The sequence below is a fragment of the Aspergillus brunneoviolaceus genome (genome assembly GCF_003184695.1).
Source record: "Aspergillus brunneoviolaceus CBS 621.78 unplaced genomic scaffold BO95scaffold_62, whole genome shotgun sequence".
NCBI lineage: Eukaryota > Fungi > Ascomycota > Eurotiomycetes > Eurotiales > Aspergillaceae > Aspergillus > Aspergillus brunneoviolaceus.
In genome coordinates this window covers 125,661-147,594 of record NW_020290792.1, presented here as the reverse complement: position 1 = coordinate 147,594, position 21,934 = coordinate 125,661, and the positions used below count along the sequence as shown (strand labels likewise).

At 51.2% G+C, this 21,934-nt stretch overlaps 8 protein-coding genes across 8 annotated transcripts; 4 read left to right on the top strand and 4 right to left on the bottom strand.

The window, feature by feature from the left end:
- Positions 1-71: 71 nt before the first annotated feature.
- On the bottom strand, positions 72-1,329 carry BO95DRAFT_445805 (PaaI family thioesterase). Its single transcript, XM_025587231.1, has 2 exons — positions 879-1,329; positions 72-745 (listed from the first exon to the last, which is right to left on the bottom strand). Exons 1-2 carry the CDS (start codon positions 1,146-1,148, stop codon positions 368-370), a joined length of 648 nt encoding a protein of 215 aa, XP_025439220.1. The 5' UTR covers positions 1,149-1,329; the 3' UTR covers positions 72-367.
- Positions 1,330-1,580: 251 nt separating this feature from the next.
- BO95DRAFT_484567 (ubiquitin-specific protease UBP6) lies at positions 1,581-3,569 on the bottom strand. Its single transcript, XM_025590357.1, has 3 exons — positions 3,498-3,569; positions 1,805-3,427; positions 1,581-1,751 (listed from the first exon to the last, which is right to left on the bottom strand). The coding sequence occupies exons 1-3, from the start codon at positions 3,511-3,513 to the stop codon at positions 1,690-1,692; spliced, it is 1,701 nt and encodes a 566-aa protein (XP_025439219.1). The 5' UTR covers positions 3,514-3,569; the 3' UTR covers positions 1,581-1,689.
- A 175-nt stretch (positions 3,570-3,744) lies between these two features.
- Positions 3,745-4,828, top strand: BO95DRAFT_445803 (actin-related protein 2/3 complex subunit 4 family protein). Its single transcript, XM_025587230.1, has 5 exons — positions 3,745-3,868; positions 3,947-4,114; positions 4,183-4,467; positions 4,519-4,563; positions 4,617-4,828. Exons 1-5 carry the CDS (start codon positions 3,866-3,868, stop codon positions 4,623-4,625), a joined length of 510 nt encoding a protein of 169 aa, XP_025439218.1. The 5' UTR covers positions 3,745-3,865; the 3' UTR covers positions 4,626-4,828.
- Positions 4,829-5,929: 1,101 nt separating this feature from the next.
- BO95DRAFT_503757 (uncharacterized protein) lies at positions 5,930-7,792 on the top strand (the record flags this gene model as incomplete). Its single annotated transcript, XM_025591095.1, has 5 exons — positions 5,930-5,995; positions 6,045-6,452; positions 6,533-6,568; positions 6,622-6,930; positions 7,023-7,792. The coding sequence occupies 5 exons, from the start codon at positions 5,930-5,932 to the stop codon at positions 7,512-7,514; spliced, it is 1,311 nt and encodes a 436-aa protein (XP_025439217.1). The 3' UTR covers positions 7,515-7,792.
- On the bottom strand, positions 7,793-9,360 carry BO95DRAFT_230494 (tRNA wybutosine-synthesizing 3 family protein). Its single transcript, XM_025581268.1, has 2 exons — positions 8,713-9,360; positions 7,793-8,552 (listed from the first exon to the last, which is right to left on the bottom strand). Exons 1-2 carry the CDS (start codon positions 9,202-9,204, stop codon positions 8,001-8,003), a joined length of 1,044 nt encoding a protein of 347 aa, XP_025439216.1. The 5' UTR covers positions 9,205-9,360; the 3' UTR covers positions 7,793-8,000.
- Positions 9,361-9,851: 491 nt separating this feature from the next.
- On the top strand, positions 9,852-13,255 carry BO95DRAFT_516962 (DUF2461 domain-containing protein). Its single transcript, XM_025591858.1, has 8 exons — positions 9,852-10,677; positions 10,743-10,858; positions 10,934-10,987; positions 11,071-11,090; positions 11,144-11,214; positions 11,517-11,719; positions 12,483-12,623; positions 12,902-13,255. The coding sequence occupies exons 1-8, from the start codon at positions 10,026-10,028 to the stop codon at positions 12,980-12,982; spliced, it is 1,338 nt and encodes a 445-aa protein (XP_025439215.1). The 5' UTR covers positions 9,852-10,025; the 3' UTR covers positions 12,983-13,255.
- Positions 13,256-16,340: 3,085 nt separating this feature from the next.
- On the top strand, positions 16,341-17,295 carry BO95DRAFT_230320 (uncharacterized protein). Its single transcript, XM_025581267.1, has 3 exons — positions 16,341-16,873; positions 16,931-16,969; positions 17,031-17,295. Exons 1-3 carry the CDS (start codon positions 16,628-16,630, stop codon positions 17,235-17,237), a joined length of 492 nt encoding a protein of 163 aa, XP_025439214.1. The 5' UTR covers positions 16,341-16,627; the 3' UTR covers positions 17,238-17,295.
- Positions 17,114-17,735, bottom strand: BO95DRAFT_445793 (uncharacterized protein). The gene has a single exon (XM_025587229.1). It carries the CDS (start codon positions 17,725-17,727, stop codon positions 17,353-17,355), a length of 375 nt encoding a protein of 124 aa, XP_025439213.1. The 5' UTR covers positions 17,728-17,735; the 3' UTR covers positions 17,114-17,352.
- Positions 17,736-21,934: the final 4,199 nt, after the last annotated feature.

Here is a 21,934-nt window from a genome sequence, read left to right as displayed (position 1 = left end):
ATGCGGGGGGGCGAAATCGCGGGGAACGGGCCCTGCGGAGAAATCAATGCCACTTCAAAGAAAGCTTGAGAGGCCCACATGGTACAAGCTTCTTTGGCAGTGCTACAGTACAGATTCTGCGATAAATGATAAATGAGAAGACAAGCATGGTACTGTACAACATGGAACACACCAATGACTTCTTAGACCAGACCTATCTGTCTGTCTCCAGGCTGTCGCGTATACAGCCCCGAAATGGATATTAAGCCGAGGCACCTCATCGTCAGATGAAATAATTATGGACAAGAAGCGAACAGACGAAACTCTAATTCTACCCGGTACGGACGAATCCCGTGACACACTCGCGAGGCTCATTCATGCCACTGTGCTAGAAGCGCTCCCCATCTTCACGGAGCTTGTAGTTCTTGGGGACGACGAACAATGCGCTGGCCTCGACGCACAATTTCCCAACCATATCACGAACTTCGCCTCGGACAAAGGCTTTGCGCTCCGTACTTCTCTCCTGATCCAGAGTGGCATGGAATGTGTAGAAGTTGTTCGAAAAGACCGGTGCCCGGTATTGGAGCTCGAGATTGGCCGTGACTCCGGTGCGTTGGGGGAGATTTCGGATTGCGACACGGCCTAGATGCTCATCAATGATCGTACCGAGCGCTCCTCCGTGGACCATGGTCGGCCACCCTTCCAGACCCTGTCCAAGGTATGCGACATTGATGGCCGTTTTTTCCTTGTCATTGTAAAAGACCCTCTGTACTCAGCCGTCAGTCAAAAAAGATGGTCGAACCAGGCCAAGCTCCACGCCAGGGAATGCATTGAGGTTTCACTGCGTCCGGTCTGGATCGTTGCATCATCCCGGCCCGGGGGTCGGACAAGCAACGTACCTGAAGTCCTATTCCTCTACTCCCTCGCAGCGGACCGGAGGTGAGCCTTTGCGTTTTCTCGTCCTCGGAGAAATTGCCGTAGACATCGGCCTCCACGTAGTCGGGGTTCGCTCGCAACCTCTGCACGATCGGCAGCCAGTGTTCGAATTTCGAATTGATCGCCTCGAGTCGTCCCTGATCCTCGAGCGTACCTGGTAGAGCGGGCGCGGAGACATTCTCATCCATCCAGCTGCCTATGAAGGCTGCGCCACAGGTGCCGAAGATTGCCATGTAGAGCAATCGTCGCGGCCATCGCGACGATCGGAGGGACGATGGCTGGGCGGCAGTATTCAGAGCCCTTGTGTTTGCACGCGCATAGCGTGCAACTGATTGTGATACGGTCGCAGGATGAGGCGCCTGCAATAGGCAGACTCTATGTAGACGGAACATACTGCTCAGCATCGGAGTTGCGATGAAGTGCATTGCTGGGAAGCTCGTCTCCAATGCGGAGGATCGGTGATTAGATAAGAGAAGCGCCGGTATCCGTCACGTGATCTAATTTACAACTACATGCGCCTACAGAAATATCGCACATGGCTTGGTGTACGCTCTATTTGGTTACAAGTCGAGTTGATTTAGCAAGGGTACGAAAAGGCGAAGAATCCTTGGCAACATTATAGTCGGTGGCAGTACCATAACCTGGATAAGGATATTTATAGAGAAGTAATGTATTCTGCTCTGGTGAGCAGCCAAGCTAAGTATCAATTCAGTTCGTCATCTATGAAGGTGTAGTTATCGCATCAATCATTATATCCTGCTGCGGCGAGACTGCTCAGTCCTCACGAGGCATTTCCACTGCACGGTACAGGAGGATCAAAGCAGAGTGAGATTCACCTGGTGGGCCATGTTAGAGACTAATGTCAGACACTTTGAAAGGAAGGACTTACCACCACCAGCGAGAGTCTCGATCTTCTCTCCATCCACTTCGGTTACCTTCTCGTCATTGAACCACCACCACTTGCCTTCAGCGCTGCCAGAATTGTCCTTGTCCTGCTTCTTCACATAAGCTGTATAGTGACCACTATCAGCGCTGGCACCCTGGTGGGTGATCACACCACGAAGCTCGTAAAGACCAGTTGTGTTGGCTCCAGCATCAGCCGCAAGCTTCTGATCGATCAATGCGGATAATTCCTTCTTGGCAGCAAGGATCGATGCGGTTTTCTCGGCCTCGTATTCGGCGTCGGTCTTGAATACGTCGGTCATGGCTTCATCCTTATCTTCCTTGCGCTCTTCGGCTGCTTTCTTCTTCTGCATGGGCTCCATGCTGGAGGATTCGCCTTCTTCCTTCCTGTCCTCTTCTTGGCGATGAGCAAGCTTCTGGCGCTTGCGAGCCCGTTCAACATCCACCTCCTCCTTGCGGATCTCTCGAACCTTGTCCCTGACAGGAATAAGCTGTTTTTTCAGCTCCTCGGTACAAAAGTCAACCACGTCAAGCTCGTGGGGAAATGTAACTTTCCGCATGATCTTGGCCTTCTTCTGGGTTTCGCGCTTCCAGAAGAATCGGACAAAATGCACGGTGAGATACTTGGGCAAGCGCGCTATGCGAGAGCGCTTTGTGTAGACGGCATCGCGGTCCAGAGTTGGGGAGTGCTTCTCGATCTTTTCCTCGAGACCGGCCATGATTCCGTCGCTCAGGTGATTTGTTTCCTTGCCAATATGGCAGTCGAGCTTGTAAAACACATCCGTACTCTCAGTGGGCTTCTCGCCAACCTCCTTGGCTGCGGAGTCGTCGCATTCCGTCACCGACTCAAATCGTCCAGCAAGATACTTATCCACAAACGACACCTCCGTCGCAGACTCCCCTTCACCTTCTTTGATAACCAGCTTGTTCCTGAGCTGTGTCACGATCTGTGACCAAGCCTCTTCAGCATCTTGTTGAGCATATCCATGTCCATTCCGGTCTCTTTGAGCAAACTGCGGGTAGGCATTTCTCAGTGCATTAAGGAACATAAGTGGCGGGAAGCCTTCCTGCGTCTCAGACATCTGCTTGAACAAATCCCGAAGAGAAGCAGTAAGATCGGTCGAAGCACCCAGACCTCCTAGACCGAGGCTACTAAGTCCTGCAAGACTGGAGCCCCCGCTAAAGCCCGCAGCGGGTCGATACCTTAGCAATTCCTCCTGAAGCTCGGGAACGCCCCTCAGAGCCTGAAGAGTGGAGTTGAGGTAGCAAGTATTGCCAAGGTTCTGTAGACCAGCAGGAGTTGCACCCTCGGCCTTGGCAGCCTCTGCTTCCGTCATGTCTTCCAAGAACTTCAACACTTCCTTTGGTCGGCCCAAGTCGGCAACGCCCTGGTTACCAGATGGTGTGCCCATCATCATGAACGTTTGCCCTGGTTTGGCGTTGAGAGAAGACAATGGAGTCTCATCCTTCAGTTGACCACCCTTAACCAATATCTTCTGTCGCTCGGGTTCGACGCCGGTAAGGGAGAAGAGCTGGTACTTCAGTGTTTCACCGTTCAGGGAAGGATCGAGCTCGACCTCGTGGCGTTTGCCCTGGTGTTTAATAATCACTGTCATGGCGTTAGTAGCGGAATGAGGAACTCGAAGTTGGAGTGTAATCTCTCAGAAGTCATCACGCACCTGGTATGGAAGCCATCTTAGCTTGCTTCAATGTAATTCGAGATGCAACAATCGATGAGTTCTAAGCTCTGGCGGCAATGATGAGGCAATGGGTGATGACTGCGTCAGTTAACTCCGCGGCGGCGGTGGGGCAGGCGGTGAGGCAATGGACAGCAGGCTGCATCACCGCCCTGCGGGGACCGCCCCTCCTGAGTGCTGAGTAGGTAGCATCATCACCTGCCTCCTTTAGCGAAGCGACAACAACAGGCGGAATTATTCTTCTGCTAAGCATCAACCTCTACATCTCTCACCATATGAACGCTCACAATCTGTGAGGCTATTTTATTTTGATTCAGACACCAGAGTTTTAGCATTGGAACTACGTCACAATGGTGAGCGCTACATCCCGAGCACTACAACCAGAGCAGTGGGCTGTGTCTAGTTTAGGATGCTCATACACGCTACAATAGAGCACAAGTCTCCGGCCGTATCTTCAATGTGTTCGCTCGTCACTTTCGGCGGCGCTCGCTATCTCCAATTTCGCCAGCCAGACTTCGGAAAGGCACAATGTGCCGGAGATCGAAGCAGCAAGCTCTCCTGAGCTTCTGCTCAACCCATTGGTCATTTCGCGGAACTCCGTACGTGCTCTCGGTCTAGATTGATGTTGATACTGTACTTATCTAATGCGATCTTCGTTGTTGAATAGGACGAACGCACCTTCATCGAACCCTCGGTCAACTCTGTCCGCGTGTCCCTCAAGGTCAAACAGGCCGATGAAATCGAACATATCTTAGTGCATAAATTTGCGAGGTTCTTAACGCAGCGTGCGGATGCTTTCCTGATTCTCCGGAGGAAGCCGGTGGAGGGCTATGATATATCGTTCCTTATCACGAACTTCCACACCGAGGCTATGCTGAAACATAAGATTGTGGATTTCGTGATCGAGTTTATGGAAGAGGTGGACAAGGAAATCTCGGAGATGAAGCTTTTCGTAAGATTCAAACTCCTTATCGAGAGACAACCTCATGCTAATGGTCTGTAGCTGAACGCCCGTGCCCGTTTCGTGGCTGAGTCGTTCTTGACACCGGTAAGCATCTAGGCTAAGCACTACGATGGAAGACCGCTAACATGGCGTCACAGTTCGACTAAATGTATGCTTTAATGCCACTTTTCTTGTTCTAAATGAATCAGGTTTCCTTTCCCAGGAGCAATCATTGTACAGGCGATCTGGGCTGGTGCTAGGAAACCGCTGTGTTTCTTATATGCTTGTTCCTTTACAAATTTCCAGTTGTCATTCCACCCCTGAATCGTGTCCATTTTTCGCATAGACAGCTCTTTCCAAGAATATCCAGTATAGTTCTTCTGACAAGTGTAGATGTGGAGTACCAGAAACGCGCCGCACGGGCATTTATGTCGCTGACATGGTGGAAATCTCTAGGTGCGCCTCTATCGGCTGCTTGCTCACTTAGCTGAAACGCTATGGTGCTTTTCTGGCTGCTTTCATGACTGACTGATGCCTAATAGGCCGGTAGGTCGAGTGAATGTCTCCAAACATGACCAGACGACTCCACCGATGCTACCTCATTTCAGACTCGCTCTGGCGTACTAGTGAATGATCCTGCCGCTATAAATGGCATTGTATAGCTTACAGTTCTATGTGACTTGAGGCTTAGAACCTTTCATTTGTAGGTCCTACACTAAGTGATACCCTATCGAGCCGTTAAGCTATGTTCCCCTTCACATGAAACTCTGAATAGCCTCATTATTTAACTGTTACATTACTCACCTTCCTGACTTCAAATGATGACCTACGCCTCATATCTGCCGCAATAAGGTACGGAGTACCCTTGGGTTATGGTTCATTTCAGTAAAACCCTTCTTACAGTCCGGTAACACGCTGTGGTCATTGCTGCGCTTCAGCACCTGAGGTGAATAGATGAAACGCGGCTGCGCAAGCTGTATATTGTCGCTCTTCAGGCTACTCAACCAGGATCCAGGCTGAATTTATTTCTTCACATCTCACCATAACTTGTCTTCTTCTTTATCTTTACACATCTCACCTCCGACTACTTGTCAAGATGGCGCAGTCTGGTCATACCAACCCCCCTGCTACTCCAAAACATCATTACAATGACCATATGGCGTCGCCCAGAGAGCTCTTCTCCCCTGCTGCAAGTCACAGGCGACTTTCAAGTGGCCTCACTGGGGAGTTGGCACTCGACTCTCGGGCTGCCTGTGGAGATTTGCTGACTGCGAAGATGGGGAGTTTGTCTCTGACACCATATTCTTCAAACTCACCCACCCCAGTTCCCCTGGGTCACTCACGTTGCCAATATGGAGTGGCTGGTTCACCTCTGACCCATCGTCGGAACTCCTCTGTGGTCGTCGGGAACCATCTACACGAGGCTCAGAATATTCTCAAGGCCGTTGCGAAAGGTGGCTTGCCTGACGAGATGCCGATCGGCAGTCTTACCCTCCTGCAACAGCCACCAGTCGCGGGCGTTATGAAGATCTCCAATGTAAGTGGCCATTCATGCCTTCAGAAGCACACATCTAAAGCCGGAACAGATTCCCTATTCTATCACCAAGCAAGAGATACTACAATTCGTGGGACGCCAGTCTCGCTTGAGCTCGGGTCAAGCCGTCCACATCATAATGGAGCGTTCAACTGCAAAGACAATGGATTGTTATGTTGAATTTGCGACACCAGGAGATGCTAAAGAGATCGTGAAGAGAATTGATCGTATCCAGGAAACAGGCCGTCCGCCTCGCTTGGGGAACAGACACGTTGACGTCGAAGTTAGTTCTCAGGATGCCCTGCTACGCGATCTCTTTCCTCGTGCAAAGTGTGTCCACTGGCAGGCAGGTATGCCCACTGTTCTCCGTAACAATGATCTCTATTCCACAGGCTTTGCCGGCTTCTTCACCAGTGAGGAGATTATCGGTGCTATTCGTCATGCGGAGATGCCTCACAGAGTAAGCAATCCCCGGAACCATCTTCATTGATTGCGAAGCCTGATCATCGCTAGTCTCCTTTCAGTACTAAATGCCCTCAGCGTACCTATGAGTCCACCATCAGTACCCTCTACAAGGTAAGTGAGACTGAGCAGATTCATGCAAAGTAGATTTGCTAACAAAATTTCAGTTCCCCTGGTATGCCGTTGACCTTTACACGGTCCATGATCGTAACTTGCTCTTTGACTTGGTTAATCGCCAGGTTATGGCTCTTCTTACTCGCATGAGTAGAGCGAATACAGTGGGTCTGGATCAGCGTCTCTTGAATGACCTTCTTCGTTCCGGACTCGAATGTCCAGGCTTCAACGAGCGCCAGAGATATACCTTGTGTGTCAACGCAGAGAACTTCGCTGAATTGAATAAACTATCGGACATCAGTAAATGGTTTCCCTTTGACACCTTGGCTACTATGCCTAACCTCGACGAGCACACTTACAAGGTATGTGTATCGGGAGCCTGCTCTTATAGACCTCTTACTCCCTTCAATGTCACGGCATAGTGTGGCAGCCTACGTTCTAACTCTATATTTAGTTTATTGTCGACTTAATCTCCAAGGGCTCGATCCACGCCATGTCTTACCCAGAACTTCCAAACAACTTCCCCTCGGATAATGTCAGCCTCATCTCGCCCTTTGGCCCGATCTGGTTCGAATGGCCCGAGGAAGTTGCTAAGCGCACGCTCTGGCAGGACGCGGTCAGTCATGAGACCAACATCTTGTTTGATCTTCTATCTAGCGGATCCAGAAACCCCCATGGCAGAAAGCTATCTTTCGGGAGTCACAGCACTCGGAGCAGCGTCATGTCACCAGACACAGACAGTCTGTCCCAGTACGATGTGTTCTCGCCTCCTCCACGTCGGGCAAGTGACTCATGGCACATGCGCGCTTACTCTTACAGCGGCATTGAGGACAACCCTTGGAATTCCAGGCTACTTCTTCATTCAGATGGCAGAGGCCGTAATGGTTTCCCAGGACACCGCTTCACCAGATCTTCTCCAGTCAATGTCCCGGTCTTCGATGAATGATATCCGAGCAATTCAACACCGAAGTTCAAGAAGTACAGCGCTCCTAATCCTTCAACTGCAATACTTTTGACTTTCTTGCGTGCCCAACAATTGACTTTGCTCTACTGCACAGGTTGGATCTAGATTTGCATATGGTGCGTGGTGCCTATTGGTCCATCCATAATCTAGGTCGACATATTTGTCTTTTTACTTACGAGATTCCCCCTATTTCTTTCGTTATTTTTCAGCATCTCTCTACTTTGCTTGTATTTGCGACTTGATCACTGGTTGAATTCCCCCTGCACGAATTTCAGAACGTCATTTCATCAAGTGCTATCGGTTCAAGAGCACATGCTACACGGGTACACTGCCTTTAAGCTATGAATGTATCGTTCTTCTTGTTTTCTTCTTGTTTTTTTATTCTCTTGAGCCTGGCAAAGCCTTAATATCTCATGATTTTTCATGTTCTTGCTTCTATTATGCTGTCAATCTCGAATATCGCCAAGGTTAGTCTCCAATGAATAAATCGACATTGCCAATCGCACCACCATCTCCTTCCTCTGTTCGGCTCGTCTGTTCGAGTTGCTGCTGTTGCTGCTTCTTTCGTAGTCCTTCCGCCCTCATCCTCTCCCTGCGTGCAGCAGGATCCTCCCAGCCCACGGGCCTCGCTTTCCCCTTCGCCTTCGCGCCTGGAGCATGATCCGCGGAACACATCTCCACCAGACTTGACCGGAAGCGTTCCTTGCGTTCCGAATTGACGACGAACCGTTCGTTCGAGATGGCGATCAACATTTCCAGGTACTCCTCCGTGACCAAACTGCGAATGACGGGCTCGGACTCCTCCTCGTCGTCGTCGTCCTGCTTCTCTTCGCAGTACCCGATGACTGACTCCAGAGCCATGCCGGCGGAGCGGACAGCGACGATGGGACTGGGGCCGTCCGCGTCGTCCGCATCTAGACAGCGAAGACTCTGGAGTCCGCTTTCGCGGAACCCGGAGCTGGAGGCGGCGGAGAGGACGGGGTTGGCGTGGTGGAGGGTCGCTGCCATTATATGGAGAATCTAGGTAAGGTTAGAGACCTTGACTGTGATCATTGACCGCATGCTGTAGATGATTGAGGAGAAAAGTAATTCGAATGAAAGATGTATACAAAGTCGCCAGGGAAGGGTAGGTGGATAGCAACGAAAAGGAAGGAACGAAATAGCACTGAAGGGCATTTACCATCGGCTCATAGGAGAAGCGCACGAGACGCGGGGCCTGACCGGATCCGTCCAGCTTGGGCGGTTTCCCATCTCCAGGAATCATCCCGAATAAGCGGTGCAGCGGTCTCTTGTTGTTCTCCTCTTCCTCATCTTCTTCTTCACCTTGCTTTTCTCCATACTCCTTCAACGCGTCATGAGACACATACAGCCATTTCCCAGCTCCTTTGCCCCCTGAAGGTACGAATTGTCTCTGCTGCACTTCTGACGACTGTTGCTGATGCTGTTTCTTTCTCCCCTCTAGGAAAACACTGAACCGCCCTGCACAGCTGCTAGTGGTTACTAGTCCGGGCAAGGTATTGATATCATCGATCAGCTCACGGATGCCTTCATCCACCGACCCCTTGGGTGAGAGATCAGTATACTCTGCGTCAGGAATGGATAATTCGGCAAGGATTTTGCGCTTTCGACGCTCAAAAGCCTCGGGAGTTGGGCGGGATTCGGGACCAGTCATGATGGGCCTCTGTCTGCGCTTGCTTTCCTCGCTTGTTCACTATGGTATTGGACCCAACAATTCTTCTTGATTACCCCAGAACCGTCAGAAACCGGCTATCTAAGGCGGGGCAGCTCTGGTGGTCCTTCTTCTCTTTTCCTTCCTCCTCCTGATCCGACTAAACAAGAGATATCCGCAGTCCGCTGACAAGAAACGATCAATAGATTACCTATCTACTGCAAAACCCACGGCCGAAAATCGGTGACAAAAAAAAACCTGTGCGATTGTGAGATAACTCTGAATGTCACACTAAGTTGCGCCTGCCAATCCTTCTCGAACGAGGGAAGGGAAAGAAAAAAAGACGGACTGACGTCGACTTGCCGAGCGGCGGCGGCAACGCTAAGGATAGTTTAGCGGAGCGGGAAGCAAATGAGACGAACTCGCCGCCTTTTCCCACGCGAAAATTGGCCCCAGAAGTTACCAGCCTCCTGGTCTCATTATTCCTGGTCCCTTGTTGTCCGCTCGAACCGCTGGAAAGTCAATTTGTCGCTAACGACGGAGGGCCTCCGACGCTCCGTACCGGCGTATCCCTACCCCCCTTCCCGGGCCCCCCCCTCCCCCCCATAAGCCCTAGTCCGTCCTAAAGAAGACGATCCATCGGGCTGTCAATTCTTTCTAGCGTCATCATCGGATTTTCCTCCTCCGCGGAATTTGCCATCTCAGTTGCAACTCCCCTTCACACCCACGTAGTAACTTATAGTTTCCAGAGACGACGGACCGCACCATAAGCATTATCTCCGTCTTCTTGCGACAATCAACTTCCAGAACTCTGGTCCTTAGCCATGCCTCGTCGATCGTCTCGGCCCGTTCCCGCGGCAGCCGCAGCTCCAGAAGCCGCGCCAAAAAGGCGCGTGTCCGCCAGACTCTCCGAAGCATCCAGAACGGAGCCCAAGAGACAAAAGTTCGATACCGAGCCTGCTCAGAAGCTGGTCAAATCCACCACGAAAAAGAGCAAATATTTCCAAGAGGAGCCGTCTGAAGATCCGGAGCTTGACTCCAAAGAGGCAGCTGCGCCGAAAATCCTCGACTACGAGGACACCGACACAAGCGTCCCCACATCTTCCGACTCCGGCTCAGACTTCGCTGAAGAAGCATCGCCATCAGCCCCGAGCGATGAGGAGCTTGAGTCTGAAGAAGAGGAGTATAGCCCTGCGCCTAAACGCCGCCAGAGCCGCGGAAAGCAATCTAGCACCGCTGGCTCGAGAATACATGGGCCAAATAGTGCGGAAGAAGACACGACTGTGACATTGGCCGGCAAAGAGCTATGGAGAGAAGGGGTAAAAACCGGCCTTGGGCCAGGAAAAGAAGTGTTCATCAAGAAGCCCAAGGCCAGAGACCCTGGCGCTGTAGCTTACAAAGATAATGTTCTGCATCCCAACACTATTCTCTTTCTCCAAGACTTGGCAAAGAACAATGACAGGCAATGGCTGAAAGGTACTTCTGACCGAGCTTCAAACGTCTGTATCCGAGAGCCAAGCTAACGGATGACCCGGTCACAGCACATGACGCGGACTACCGCGCTGCCAAAAAGGACTGGGAAACCTTTGTCGAGACTCTCACAGAGCAGATCATAGATCAGGACGGCACAATCCCCGAATTGCCTGTCAAGGATCTTGTAAGTGAAGAGCCCTCAATGTCAGATAAAGCAGGAAGAACTCGAAGAAGTTAACGTGGATTTGTCTTAACGCAGGTCTTTCGCATACACAGAGACATCAGGTTCAGCAAAAACCCTCTTCCGTACAAGGTAGGCTCATGTGTCTACTATCTTTACTGCCTCCCGGCTGGAGGATTCGATGCATCGTTGAGCTAATTGTGAATGTTAAACAGACGCACTTTTCAGCAGCTTGGTATGTGCCTAGCCAACACCCGGCGAACATCAGCATAAGCTAACTCTTGTCAGGTCCCGCACCGGCAAGAAGGGCCCTTACGCTGCATACTACGTCCACTGCCAACCAGGGGCAAGTTTCGTCGGTGAGTTATGCAAGTTGAAGTACCCACTTTCACACGGTCGCATGCCAGCCAGATTCAACGTGTCTCCATCGAGCCTGTCCTCACCGCAACTGGGAAACTTTCGCCTTCTTCAAGACATCCATTGTTCCTTGCACACTCCCCGTCCCGATCTTTCCTTATCTCACGTTGTGGCTGAAGCTCGTGTTATGCGCCCGGATGCGGTCGAGTCTGGCAGGTTCAATAGGTCTTTCGCAAGCGATGGCACACGCGAGGTCATTATACTTTGTCAGGATAGCCGAGCTAACAAGAGGTATGGGTTCTAGGTTCGGGCCTTTGGGCGCCAGAGGCCGATGGACTGGCTCGTCTTCGACAGGATATCGATCGCCGTTCTCATCGCCTCAAGAAAATTCTGAGAGCGCCAAAAATGCGTCAAGAAATATTCAAGGGCATCCCGGATGATGATGAGAAAGCTGTAGAAGCCTTTGTTAGCCACAACAAGGAGAGCGCTCTCAAGACCAAGCCCAAGGTAAGCGTCATTCCCTTGCAAGAGACTCTTTTTGCTACAACCTCAGAGCACTTGCCTTTTGCTCCCATGTCTATTGGTCTTTGTGTACCAGATGGATCTCTTTCTGCCTTTCCAACACAGGCCAATGCCCCTATTGTTATGTCTGCTTGTTATGATCGAACCTGGGATTGGTGTTGGGCGACAATGCCATCAGTTCCATCGCTGAAAACAGAGCTCCCTATCGAAGCGATAAGAAGCACGATATCGAAAACCTGTTGATGTCGCGTCAAGACGAAATATGGTCTCTTGTTGATGGTTCAGGTGAAAGAGTCATGTTGTGATGTCGTGCGTCATCCATCTCTGGGTCACAAAAGCGATGTCCTGCCGCGCCAGTCGCTCGAGAAATCATCACATATCGTCTTCCAGCTGATACAATCAAGCGAAAATTTGTTTGACGATGAACAAAGGCACTGACAGCCTCGTGCTTGATGGCAGTGAGACTGACTGGTCCGTTGTGACGGGTGTGTAAGCGCAGCCGCGGACGAGCGACCCGGACCAGGCGTGTCTCTCTGCCTGAGGCGCTGATCGGGGGACATAGCTCCCAAGTGCCGTTCTTGGTTCTGGCGCGGAAATGCCTGCTTGGGCGTCCCACTGGAGTACTTTGGCCTCGAAGAGATTTTTGCACCGGCTCATTTGTTTCCATGGTTCAGCATATGCCGCCGTCCCGGCGGGTCCCCGTTCTTATCCAATTACGATACTGATAAACAACTCTCCTTCTGTCTAGGGCTACGATGCCGATAATGAGAATATCCAGTTGCTCCGTCTGCGCAGTTTCACCATCGGCAGGCCTCTCTCGGATGAGGAGTTGCTAAGTCCGAATGCCCAGGACAGGATTGCAGCACTGGTTGAAATCATGGAGCCCTTCGTAAGCCACTCGAATCCCTTTCTCTCCGCTTGCCCGCATCTGCGTCCATTGGATCCTAGCACCCGTATCAACAATACACGGACGGTGTTTCCTCCTTGCCCCTTGTCCCCTCCTTGCCTTTCCCTTCTTAGCCTCCAGCGGTGTGGCTTCGGGCGCAAAATACTTACCATTACCCACCACCTAACAAAGTCGAGACCTTGCGAGGTGGCAAGGGCGTCGAGACACAACCATCGTTATTGTTCTCCTGTAGCTGACCATAAGGTAACTTCATCTGGCAGGTTACGTATCTCAACAGCGTCGTCATGCCTGATGCGATGGAGGAGGATATCGATACCGATTCAGAGGCTTCGGAAGACTGAAGCTCTAGACAACACCAAGCACGACTCGAACTCTTATCTTTCAGATCAGGTCTGTGGTTTCATGTTTTCTAGTATAATGATTCCTCGCTATATGTATCTCCTCGTCTCGCGCGTACTTTCTTCCGGTGTTTGAGGGCTAGTCGGTCAAGATTTTCACGTGTTTTTGAAAGTGTCGGGGCGCCCTGCATACTGTAATCCGCCTAGTGGGCATCGCTCACGTCCTGTATGTTTGCCACAACGGGCATTTTTGCCTGAGATTGGACTTGTCGAGCGTTAGCATGTCATGGCTCGACCTTCTCTTTGGTCGACACGCCTGTAAATTTGATACAAACCCTCTGTCATCTTGCGCTAAGGGCTCTCCTCTCCATACCTCTCTGTCTTGCGATTCTCTTACCGCCAGTTTGTCTCCCCCAATGATGGTAGCTCTCGTGTCTAGTCCTCGGCAGGCTGACAGGTTCTTGGGGGGTCCGGCCATCAGGATAGCATTGACGTGCATCTATTGCCTGCTTTTGCTGCTGTCCGCGCGCCTCAACCGGGCCGTCGGTCGTGCCGTTGGCTCCACGATGTCCACCATCGACCAGCAGACTCAGCAGCAGCGAAATATCCACATCTGCACGAGTGCGAATTCGTCTATGGCACAGATTGAATGACTACACTTGTTGTCATCTTCTCTTCTCTCAAGTGATCAGCATATGTCCGCACTCGGCGCACACTGCATCAGTGCCCAAATCACCACTGACGCGCATCTCCGAGTTTCCTTCTACTCCGTACGCAGTAAGACCTGGGTGGGGAGAAGGAAAGAAAGAGGGGTGGATGGTTATCTCCTCCTCCTTAGCCGCTCCCTGCACCGTCGTCTCCTCCCGGGCTATCGCTCTCTGTACTCCGTACTCCTTCCCAAACCCCCTCTCCCCCAGTTGCACCATGATGAGGGGAAGATGGGCCACAAGGGAAACTCGCAGAACTGAGTCGAAGCCACCCCTGTGCTGCAGACACAACTGAAAGAGGGGCAATGTTATCCACCGGCCCTGCAAGCCATGAACCTTGTGTATCTGTACCGTATTGATTTCTTCAATTCGTGTGATAGTCCCAGTGGGAATCAAGCCAGGGTGATGAGTATGCACCTGGGCAGAGAAGACGCAGACAACAATCTAAGACAGTGCTGAGGGGGCGGAAGAATCCGTTAACTCATAACTAGGTGTTGCCAATTACGTGCTGCCTGTTATCCAGCCTCCTCCCCTCCACTCCCCGTCGAACTGCCCTTTTTCGATCTCCGTGGTCGATCTCTTCGGGTGCCCCTCATATCGTGAAGGCAAAATCCATCCCATTCCATTCGTCCTGTGAGGATTTAACTTTGTCCTTTCTCCCTCTCTCCCTCTCGCTCCTGTGGGGATAATCGGGTCCCTTTTCTCTGTTTCCTTTACGATACAGCGTGTGATCAACGTCTGTGGGGGAACTTTTCCTTCTCGTTTGTTCAAATTCTCAGGTTTCGATACTGTACATACACAACTTATAGTTCAGTCATGTCTTGTTTGAAAGGAGTCCAAGAAAGACAGAGAAAGACAATTGGTTTGTGGAGCAGGATGCAATTGGATTGTCTTTTTTCTTTTTACTCTTGCCAAGTCTCCACAATGTAGAAACCTTAAAGGATTCGATTTGCCCCCTCATATCCTGTCTAGACTCAAACTGCCTCTACGACAAGGACAATTGGATGTACAGTACATGCCATTAAAGGCCTCGAAATGCATACTTTGACCCTCGCTCTTTCGGTGTGTATATTCGCGTGTTTGTCTATCTGCGACGCATGTATACATGAATGGCAAGTCACATATGGCGATCGCACGGGTCTAGAGATATATCGCGCACATAGCTACGGAGTACATCAAACTGCCATTGTTACTTAGGTGGATGTTTTGTAGGCCAGTTTGTCTACTAAATCTTAGTAGCTAGTCACTATGCTTCGTCCTACTCGTAGTGAACTTGATCTTGCCTAGCCAGAAGAAAGTCTGAGTACTGGACAGGGTTCGAGGTTTACTCACTTCCCTTCATTCCCCTTGCTTCTGCTTGACCGGTAGCATGACCTAAGAAGCCAGCCTATGAGTACAGGACCTATCTCCCCACTTGTGTATACTACAACAGCCCAGCCTCTAAGCATAAAGGGGGCAGGCACAAGATAGGTAGTTTCCCCGCTGTTTGATCCCTTTCCCCCCTCCTCCAGTGTTCTGTATGCATAGTATTGACGCATGTATCCATTCTCATGTATCTGGGTATGTCCCGCCATGCCTCATGCCATCGACTCTCGTACCGGCTTTCCCTGTCCCATCCTGTCCTGTCTGTCCCATCCCGTTCTATCCCAAAACAGGCGTGTCATATCACCCATCATATAGCCGGTATCATGTCATACCGCAGAGTGGGGACTTTTTTTTTCGGCACCGTCAAGTACAAAAACATGATATATCACATCGGCCGGGGACCCAACATGACAGGCTTATCCAATAGCTAGTGAATCACGGGCTTTTTTCGGCGGTAGAGCAAACCTAGACCATACTGTACAGTACCTACATTAGGTTAGTTACTAGGTAAGTTTACGCCTTGCTCAGGGCAGGCTTAGGGTTGGGATTAGGTATTGTATGCCCTCCCTGTACGGAGTACCAACCTGAGGTATTCTTTTTTTTTGGCACGAAGCCCCAGGCGTGTGGAGATCCAGGTACGGATGGATACAACAACGGGTCGGGTCTATCGTAGATCTTGCTTCGCGATCGATGACGTTCCCGGTTCTTTGGTCATGGGTTCCTCTTGGACTTTATATATACTAACTGGGTAAGATGGATTCTTACCGGTGGATTATGGGAGGTTTCCTTTCTTGGTATTATTGATTCTATATACATATCATGGATACTATGGTAACACCTCTGGTGGTTTTGTGTGACTCGGATCGGATCTCGGATGACTATGATGGCAGATGATAGATGGTGACCAGGCACGGTTACACGACGCAAGGTGGGAAAGGAAAAAAAAACGGGTGGGATTGTTTTTTGGTTGTTGAATTCATAATTGACACTTGTTGAGGGCATACTGTCAGATCACCTGTCCTGGCGTAAGGCTCGTCATGCTGAGAAACGTCTCTTCACATGCCTGTTATGAAAACTTATACCCCCTACATCTTGGATACTAGGTAGTGCCAGTCTATCCTTTTATGACAAACCAGACACCTATATTCAACCATCGCCGCCGGGCTCAAAAGTATGGCCTGTTACACCATCACGCGACGAACGCTACGCTGGGGAACGATTTGATGTACAACGACAACTCCTCGTACAAGCGTGTCACACTTCCAGTGCCGGATAAGGTAGTAGGAGATCACGGGCACGGCGCTTCCCATGCACCGGATCAGGTGCGTGGGTTCGGGGCTACCTAAGTCAAAGCACCCCCCTTTCCCCTTAATGATACCCGAGAAAGTAAAAATTGGGCGAAACAGTGATTCAGAACGGTTCGCGACGGCATGAGCCCCTTTCCACTCCAAGGAAACCTCCCCCATGGAGTTGGAGTTGGGATGGCTCCCTGCTGTTGTTGCATGATCAAGGCCGGTTTGGCAGAGCGACAGATTGGTCGCTCCCCTCGTTTGGCCACGTCACGGGTTAAGTATGTATGTGTGGATCGATGGGATCCGGTCGTCAAATCACACATACGGTTGTGATGTACTGTACTTCAAGCTCAGCACAGACAAGAGCGACGGTCAGGCCGCCGATTTCCAGGTACAGTACCTCGTACATGCCACTTTTGTTCGGCTCTTGCTGCTGGTTCATCCTCCCAAGCCAAGCCACCAAGCCACAGGCCAGATTGCCCTGTCAATCCGCCTCGAACACATCACCAAGTTACTATTTCGCGGAGCGAGTAAGCAGCCCCTCCCACTCGCCCTGTCCCTTTGGGCCGATAGAGTAGAGACAGCAGCGCTCCCATAGGCCGGCCAGTGCTCACGTGACCGAAACCGTATGCGGGCTGATCGATGATCCCACCTAGCAGGGCGACGGTAACTAAGGCAGAAACTTAGTCATGGACCAGTGACAAGTGCGGCTTTCGCGCACCAGAACGGTCCTTGCTTGGACAAAAGAAGCGAAAAGAATGGTGTCGTATCCCAGGCCAGATGCGGTGCTTCCCACGCTTGAGAAAGGGAAATTTCGACGGCGGTATGTCCAAGGTGACTGAAAGGGCTGGACCACGCCTCAGATTGGGCTGCTCTCAGGAAGACTTTGATTGATTCAATGATCACCAAAGGAGAGAGAGTGAGAGAGAGAGTGTGTGTGCGAGAGAGGAGTATGGGTAAGCGGTTGGTGCTGGTGAGTTGCGGTCCCCTTGCCTCGCAGCGTCTAGTTTCATCGGGACCGCTTTGTACCATGGAACCATGGTACATACTGGGAGGTCTGGGATCTCTCTGGAAGGGCGAGCGCCCAGACAACACGAACAAACTCGACGGTTGACCGCAGTGGAGCTAAGGAGGACGAAACGGACCACAAAAAGAAAAAAGAAGCTGAGACCTCTGGAGAATTCGGAGACCAGCGACCGGGCGGAAGGGGCTGGAGAGCACCACGCAGCTGACTGGAGGTGTGGGTTCTGGCGGCAACGGAAAGACGCGGACGGCAATGCACCGCGCCGATTGGGATCGTGAAAAACGTGGCAAGAGACGCTAAGAGAGAAGGAAAAAAGGAGGAGGGGCGGGGCACCGACCGCAGACTAACTAGACTAATCATCACTGCAGTAAGTACTAGGTACTGTACTGTACTACTCATAGTCTTACCGTCATGTGTATTACAATACACTCCCCAAGTTTCTGACCGCTGTTTCGGTTCGGTCCCTTACCGTACCGCCCTAAAGCACCCAGCCAAAACAGGAACTGGAACTCTTCCTTTTCACAACAATACAACGAATAATCCTTTAGTTCCGAAAGAAGCCTTATTCTCAGCTCCATCATGGCTAGAGAAGAAAACTCCGAGGAAAAAGCAAGGCTGGTCCCTCCCCCCTCTCTCTGTTTGATGGTCAAGCGCACGAAACAGAGGGTGTGAAAGATGCAAGCTTGCCTGCAGTTCCTAGACGCCCCGTTTGATGAACACTGCCCGGGCCTACCAACCTGACGTTGCTCTGGCAATCGCGCAACCTACAGTACATTCGCGTACGTAGGTTGCATTGGAGTTTTTCATCAATCTAAAGGAGGTACTTATCGGGGAAATCATCGGACATCCACCAGCAGTGGAATATGACAGTTTCACTCAACGAGCAGAGCTTATGAGAGATTGGAGCCGACAGCTTACGCAGAGAACCCAACGGTGCTTACTTGGAGACAAATTCGTTGAACATCACTCGGAAACTGCCACGGCTGCCGGTGCTACTTGCAACTTCCTCATCCGACTCCAACACAAATTAAATGATGGAGCAAACGAAACCAATATTCCTTTCCTCTCCCTCCCTGCTTGATTGCTACCCAGCAGTCTGAAGTATCGCCGGAGGACGAGGTATACACGTCGTGCATAAGATCGGCGGGAGTCGGGGCGGGCCGTCGTGGACATGACCAGGAGATGACTAGCAGAATTATAGGATCATGATAGGATGAGTCGTTGCCCAACGCCCTGACACAAGCACGTCTGCATCCCGTTCACAGCACCAATCCTAGTCCTTGTTTGCGACCGTGCAATTCCGACGGGATAGTACTGCTGATGCTCCCTCTTCGGTCAGCGGTGAAGATACAGTCAGTATCAATTTATCTACGCACTATCTATCCTTCTTTGATTGCTTATTAGTTGCTTACCTGTCCGTGGGCCTGCATGCTCGCATGCTTGCCTGCTTTACGCTCTAGTGTCGAAGGTGCAAGCGCACACGCGCAGCCCGGACTTGTCTCGTATTAGTTAGTTATCGGGGATGATTCTGGTGTGACATAAGAGTCGCACTGACCGGGAGATCACTATCAGCTTACGACTGATATTGCAGTCATACAAGGCAGTGGCTATCTTCTAATCGAACGCGACCTACCAAAGAAGATTTTCATTCTGTTTCCCGTCCGAGAGGGAGAAACTTCGGCCAACCCGAGTCACACGATCCAGTTACTGATGTCATGCTGCTTTCTCGACCAAAGTCGATGACATGTTGACCAATCTGGATTACCAGCGACAGATGGAAGAGAGAACCTGCCGTGGAGGGTCGGAACAAAAAGGGGCTCGTACACCTGTTGGGGATGTGATTCGGGTGCAGATGCTCGAGGTAATAGTCTCCCATCAGCAGGCATCCTTAGTTAGCGATCAGGGCACAGACCGAGAGGGGGTGACTAAGGCAGCTTTCTTGCAGCAAATCACATCCAGCAGCGGACTTCCCACTTCAAGGATCAACCGAATCACGGCTTCCTACGCACTTCAGTATTGATTTCCATCCCATTTCCCACGAGCGCGAAAACCACGGCGAGTTCTTGGCCTCCTATCGTCGTTGGCATCGACCTCCGCCTCCTGGGGGCATACCGGATCTACCTAGATAGGGACCGTAGTCCGTAAACGGCAACGTTGCCCAGACCTCCCCGCAGATAATCCCAGGACCGGGGAGGATCACCTTTGGTTTCCGCCCACAAATTGAGTTCCCCGGATACTACAGACCTACCTACCTTGTATTTCCGACTGGACTTAAATTATTGCGACATTACTCGTGCAAACACAGGCTACTTACAGTCCATGATGTCTTCGTGTCTTAGGTAGGAAACAGATACTTGAACAAGGCAAAGCAGGGGCCGAGGAAAGAAAATTCTTGCCCGAGAGGCGCTAATGCACGTTATTAGTTCCTAAAAGGCCACCTACCGTTCGGGCCATGATACCAACGACCTTCTGGTGCGGTCCCAGGGCTGTAGCACCGGGAAAGTTAGGGTTCCCCCCACCCGCACCTAAACCCCCTCACGGGAAGACCCCCTCATTCTCTTTCCACAACCCTTGCTTAGGGCGCTAGGTCAGTGCGAAAATCCTAGATGAGTCTGTATCACCACCGTCAAAATCTGGTGTGCCCAAAAAAGAAAAAGAGAAAACAAAAGAACTATTGTGCACAATTTTTACAGAAAATTCAAGAATATCTTGAGAAACCAGGTTTCAAACTTGCAGTGCCATGCTGATGGTGTCAGACGAGCCTCCCAATGACCGCACGGTAATCCTTCCAGTTGGGGCCGGCCAGGCACATTCGATCCGAGCCGCTTCAGGTGCTACGGAAGCCTCTACTCAGGACCAAGACGGTGAGGTCGAGCCAAGCTCTTACCTCATCCATCACGACTTGTTCGACACCGCCACAAAACCCCGCCCCTAGATGCCTCCGAGAGCGGCAGGTGGGAGGGCCTCAGGTCCGTCATTGGCCTGCACCGTGTCTGTTTTCAGCGGCACACGTTGTTGATCTGAGTGCTCCGTACCCACGGGCCCCCAAACCGGAATCCCATCATCATGGATTGAACAACCTGTATGTAATTTGTCGGAGCCGCATCGATTCAATACGTACCATCTTACGAAGTACCAAGACCAAGTGACAACTAAGTGTTTTAATGCTTTTTTTTGCTTGAGCACTCAGCGCTAGCTTATTCGGAGCGGGTAGCTAATTTCACCGCCTATTCTGCTTCCTCGCCCCGGCCGTGTGGGCTCCACCTCTTGCATGGGTTGTCTTCTTCCATGAAGCCCGGGTCTCATTTTCGGTATGTACTGACTCACTGAGTACAATACCTTCCTCTATTGCCACTCTAATCACCATCTGTGGCAGGGATGGAGCCTTCCATGCCTTCCTTCCAGTTTCTAAGCGGACTTGGATCCATGGAACACAAAAGAGGGTCAGCCCCGCTCATCCCAATTTATCTGCTGGCAGGTTTCTGGTGTACCAAAGTCTGGGTGCGACTGCAGTGGGCTGTAAGAGGATTGCCGGAACCGAGCATCGTCCGAGCTGATTGGTGGCGCGTGCCAATGACCAGTTGACTTGCACCCCGTGGACTGGTAACAGACGGGAACCAGCTTAACAAACTTCATCGGGCTGGTGAATGATGTTACCAATGACCTGGCATGCGACTACGGTTCGGAGCGCGCCTTTCCCTGCTGGGCCCAACCAGAATCGAGGGGTCGGCTCTCAAGGGTTTCCTCTCTTGTCTTCGCCAATCATCTTCTGACGCGCCTATCGCTTAACCGGGCTCCTGGACTGACTTGCATTGTTCGTATCCACCCGCCCAAAATGAAGTTTTTATCTGCGGGGACACTGGTTGTTTCTTCTCATGCGCTTCTTCACTATCGTGCGCATCTTTTTTTCGGCCCCAAAGATGGTCGGTCTTTCGTCTTTGGCTAGTTTCTCCGCCGAGTGTACTGTATGCATGGCTGGTGGAAGGTGGCCAGCTTCCTAGGCCATCTTGCATGCACGCACCGCATCGATGGCCGCTCACCCCCTTCCTCCCTTTCGTCTTGCCTGTTTCTCTCATTCCAAGGATCCTGCAGAACCTGGTCCACACAAAACAATGGAACAGGCACAACAAGCACTGCCCCGGAAGGTTCCCCCCAGCGAATCTATTCATGGTCCAACCTATCTCTTCCATGTTCATGATGCATTTTCTGCATCACGAGGTCTGCGGTTTGCCCCCGATATCTCGCCGTTGCATGGAAATGGTATCTGCGAATTATCCTCGATTTTTTTTGCAAAAGTACCGCCCGCTTGACGGTCCGATCATTACTATATCACCACTATGTACCAACCCGTCCCAACCAATAGACTAATGAGCCGCAGAATGTAATCACACTACTGGTAGCATTTGACTGCAACCCTGATGGCCGGAGCACATTCCTGGAGTCGGAAACTTGGAAAGAACGAAGGTAGGATGAACAGTCCGTACATCTGCGTGCGGAAAAGGTACATTTGTATCTTGTCCCCTGATCAGAATTACCCCGGGATGACGCGGTTGTTGTAACCTCAGGC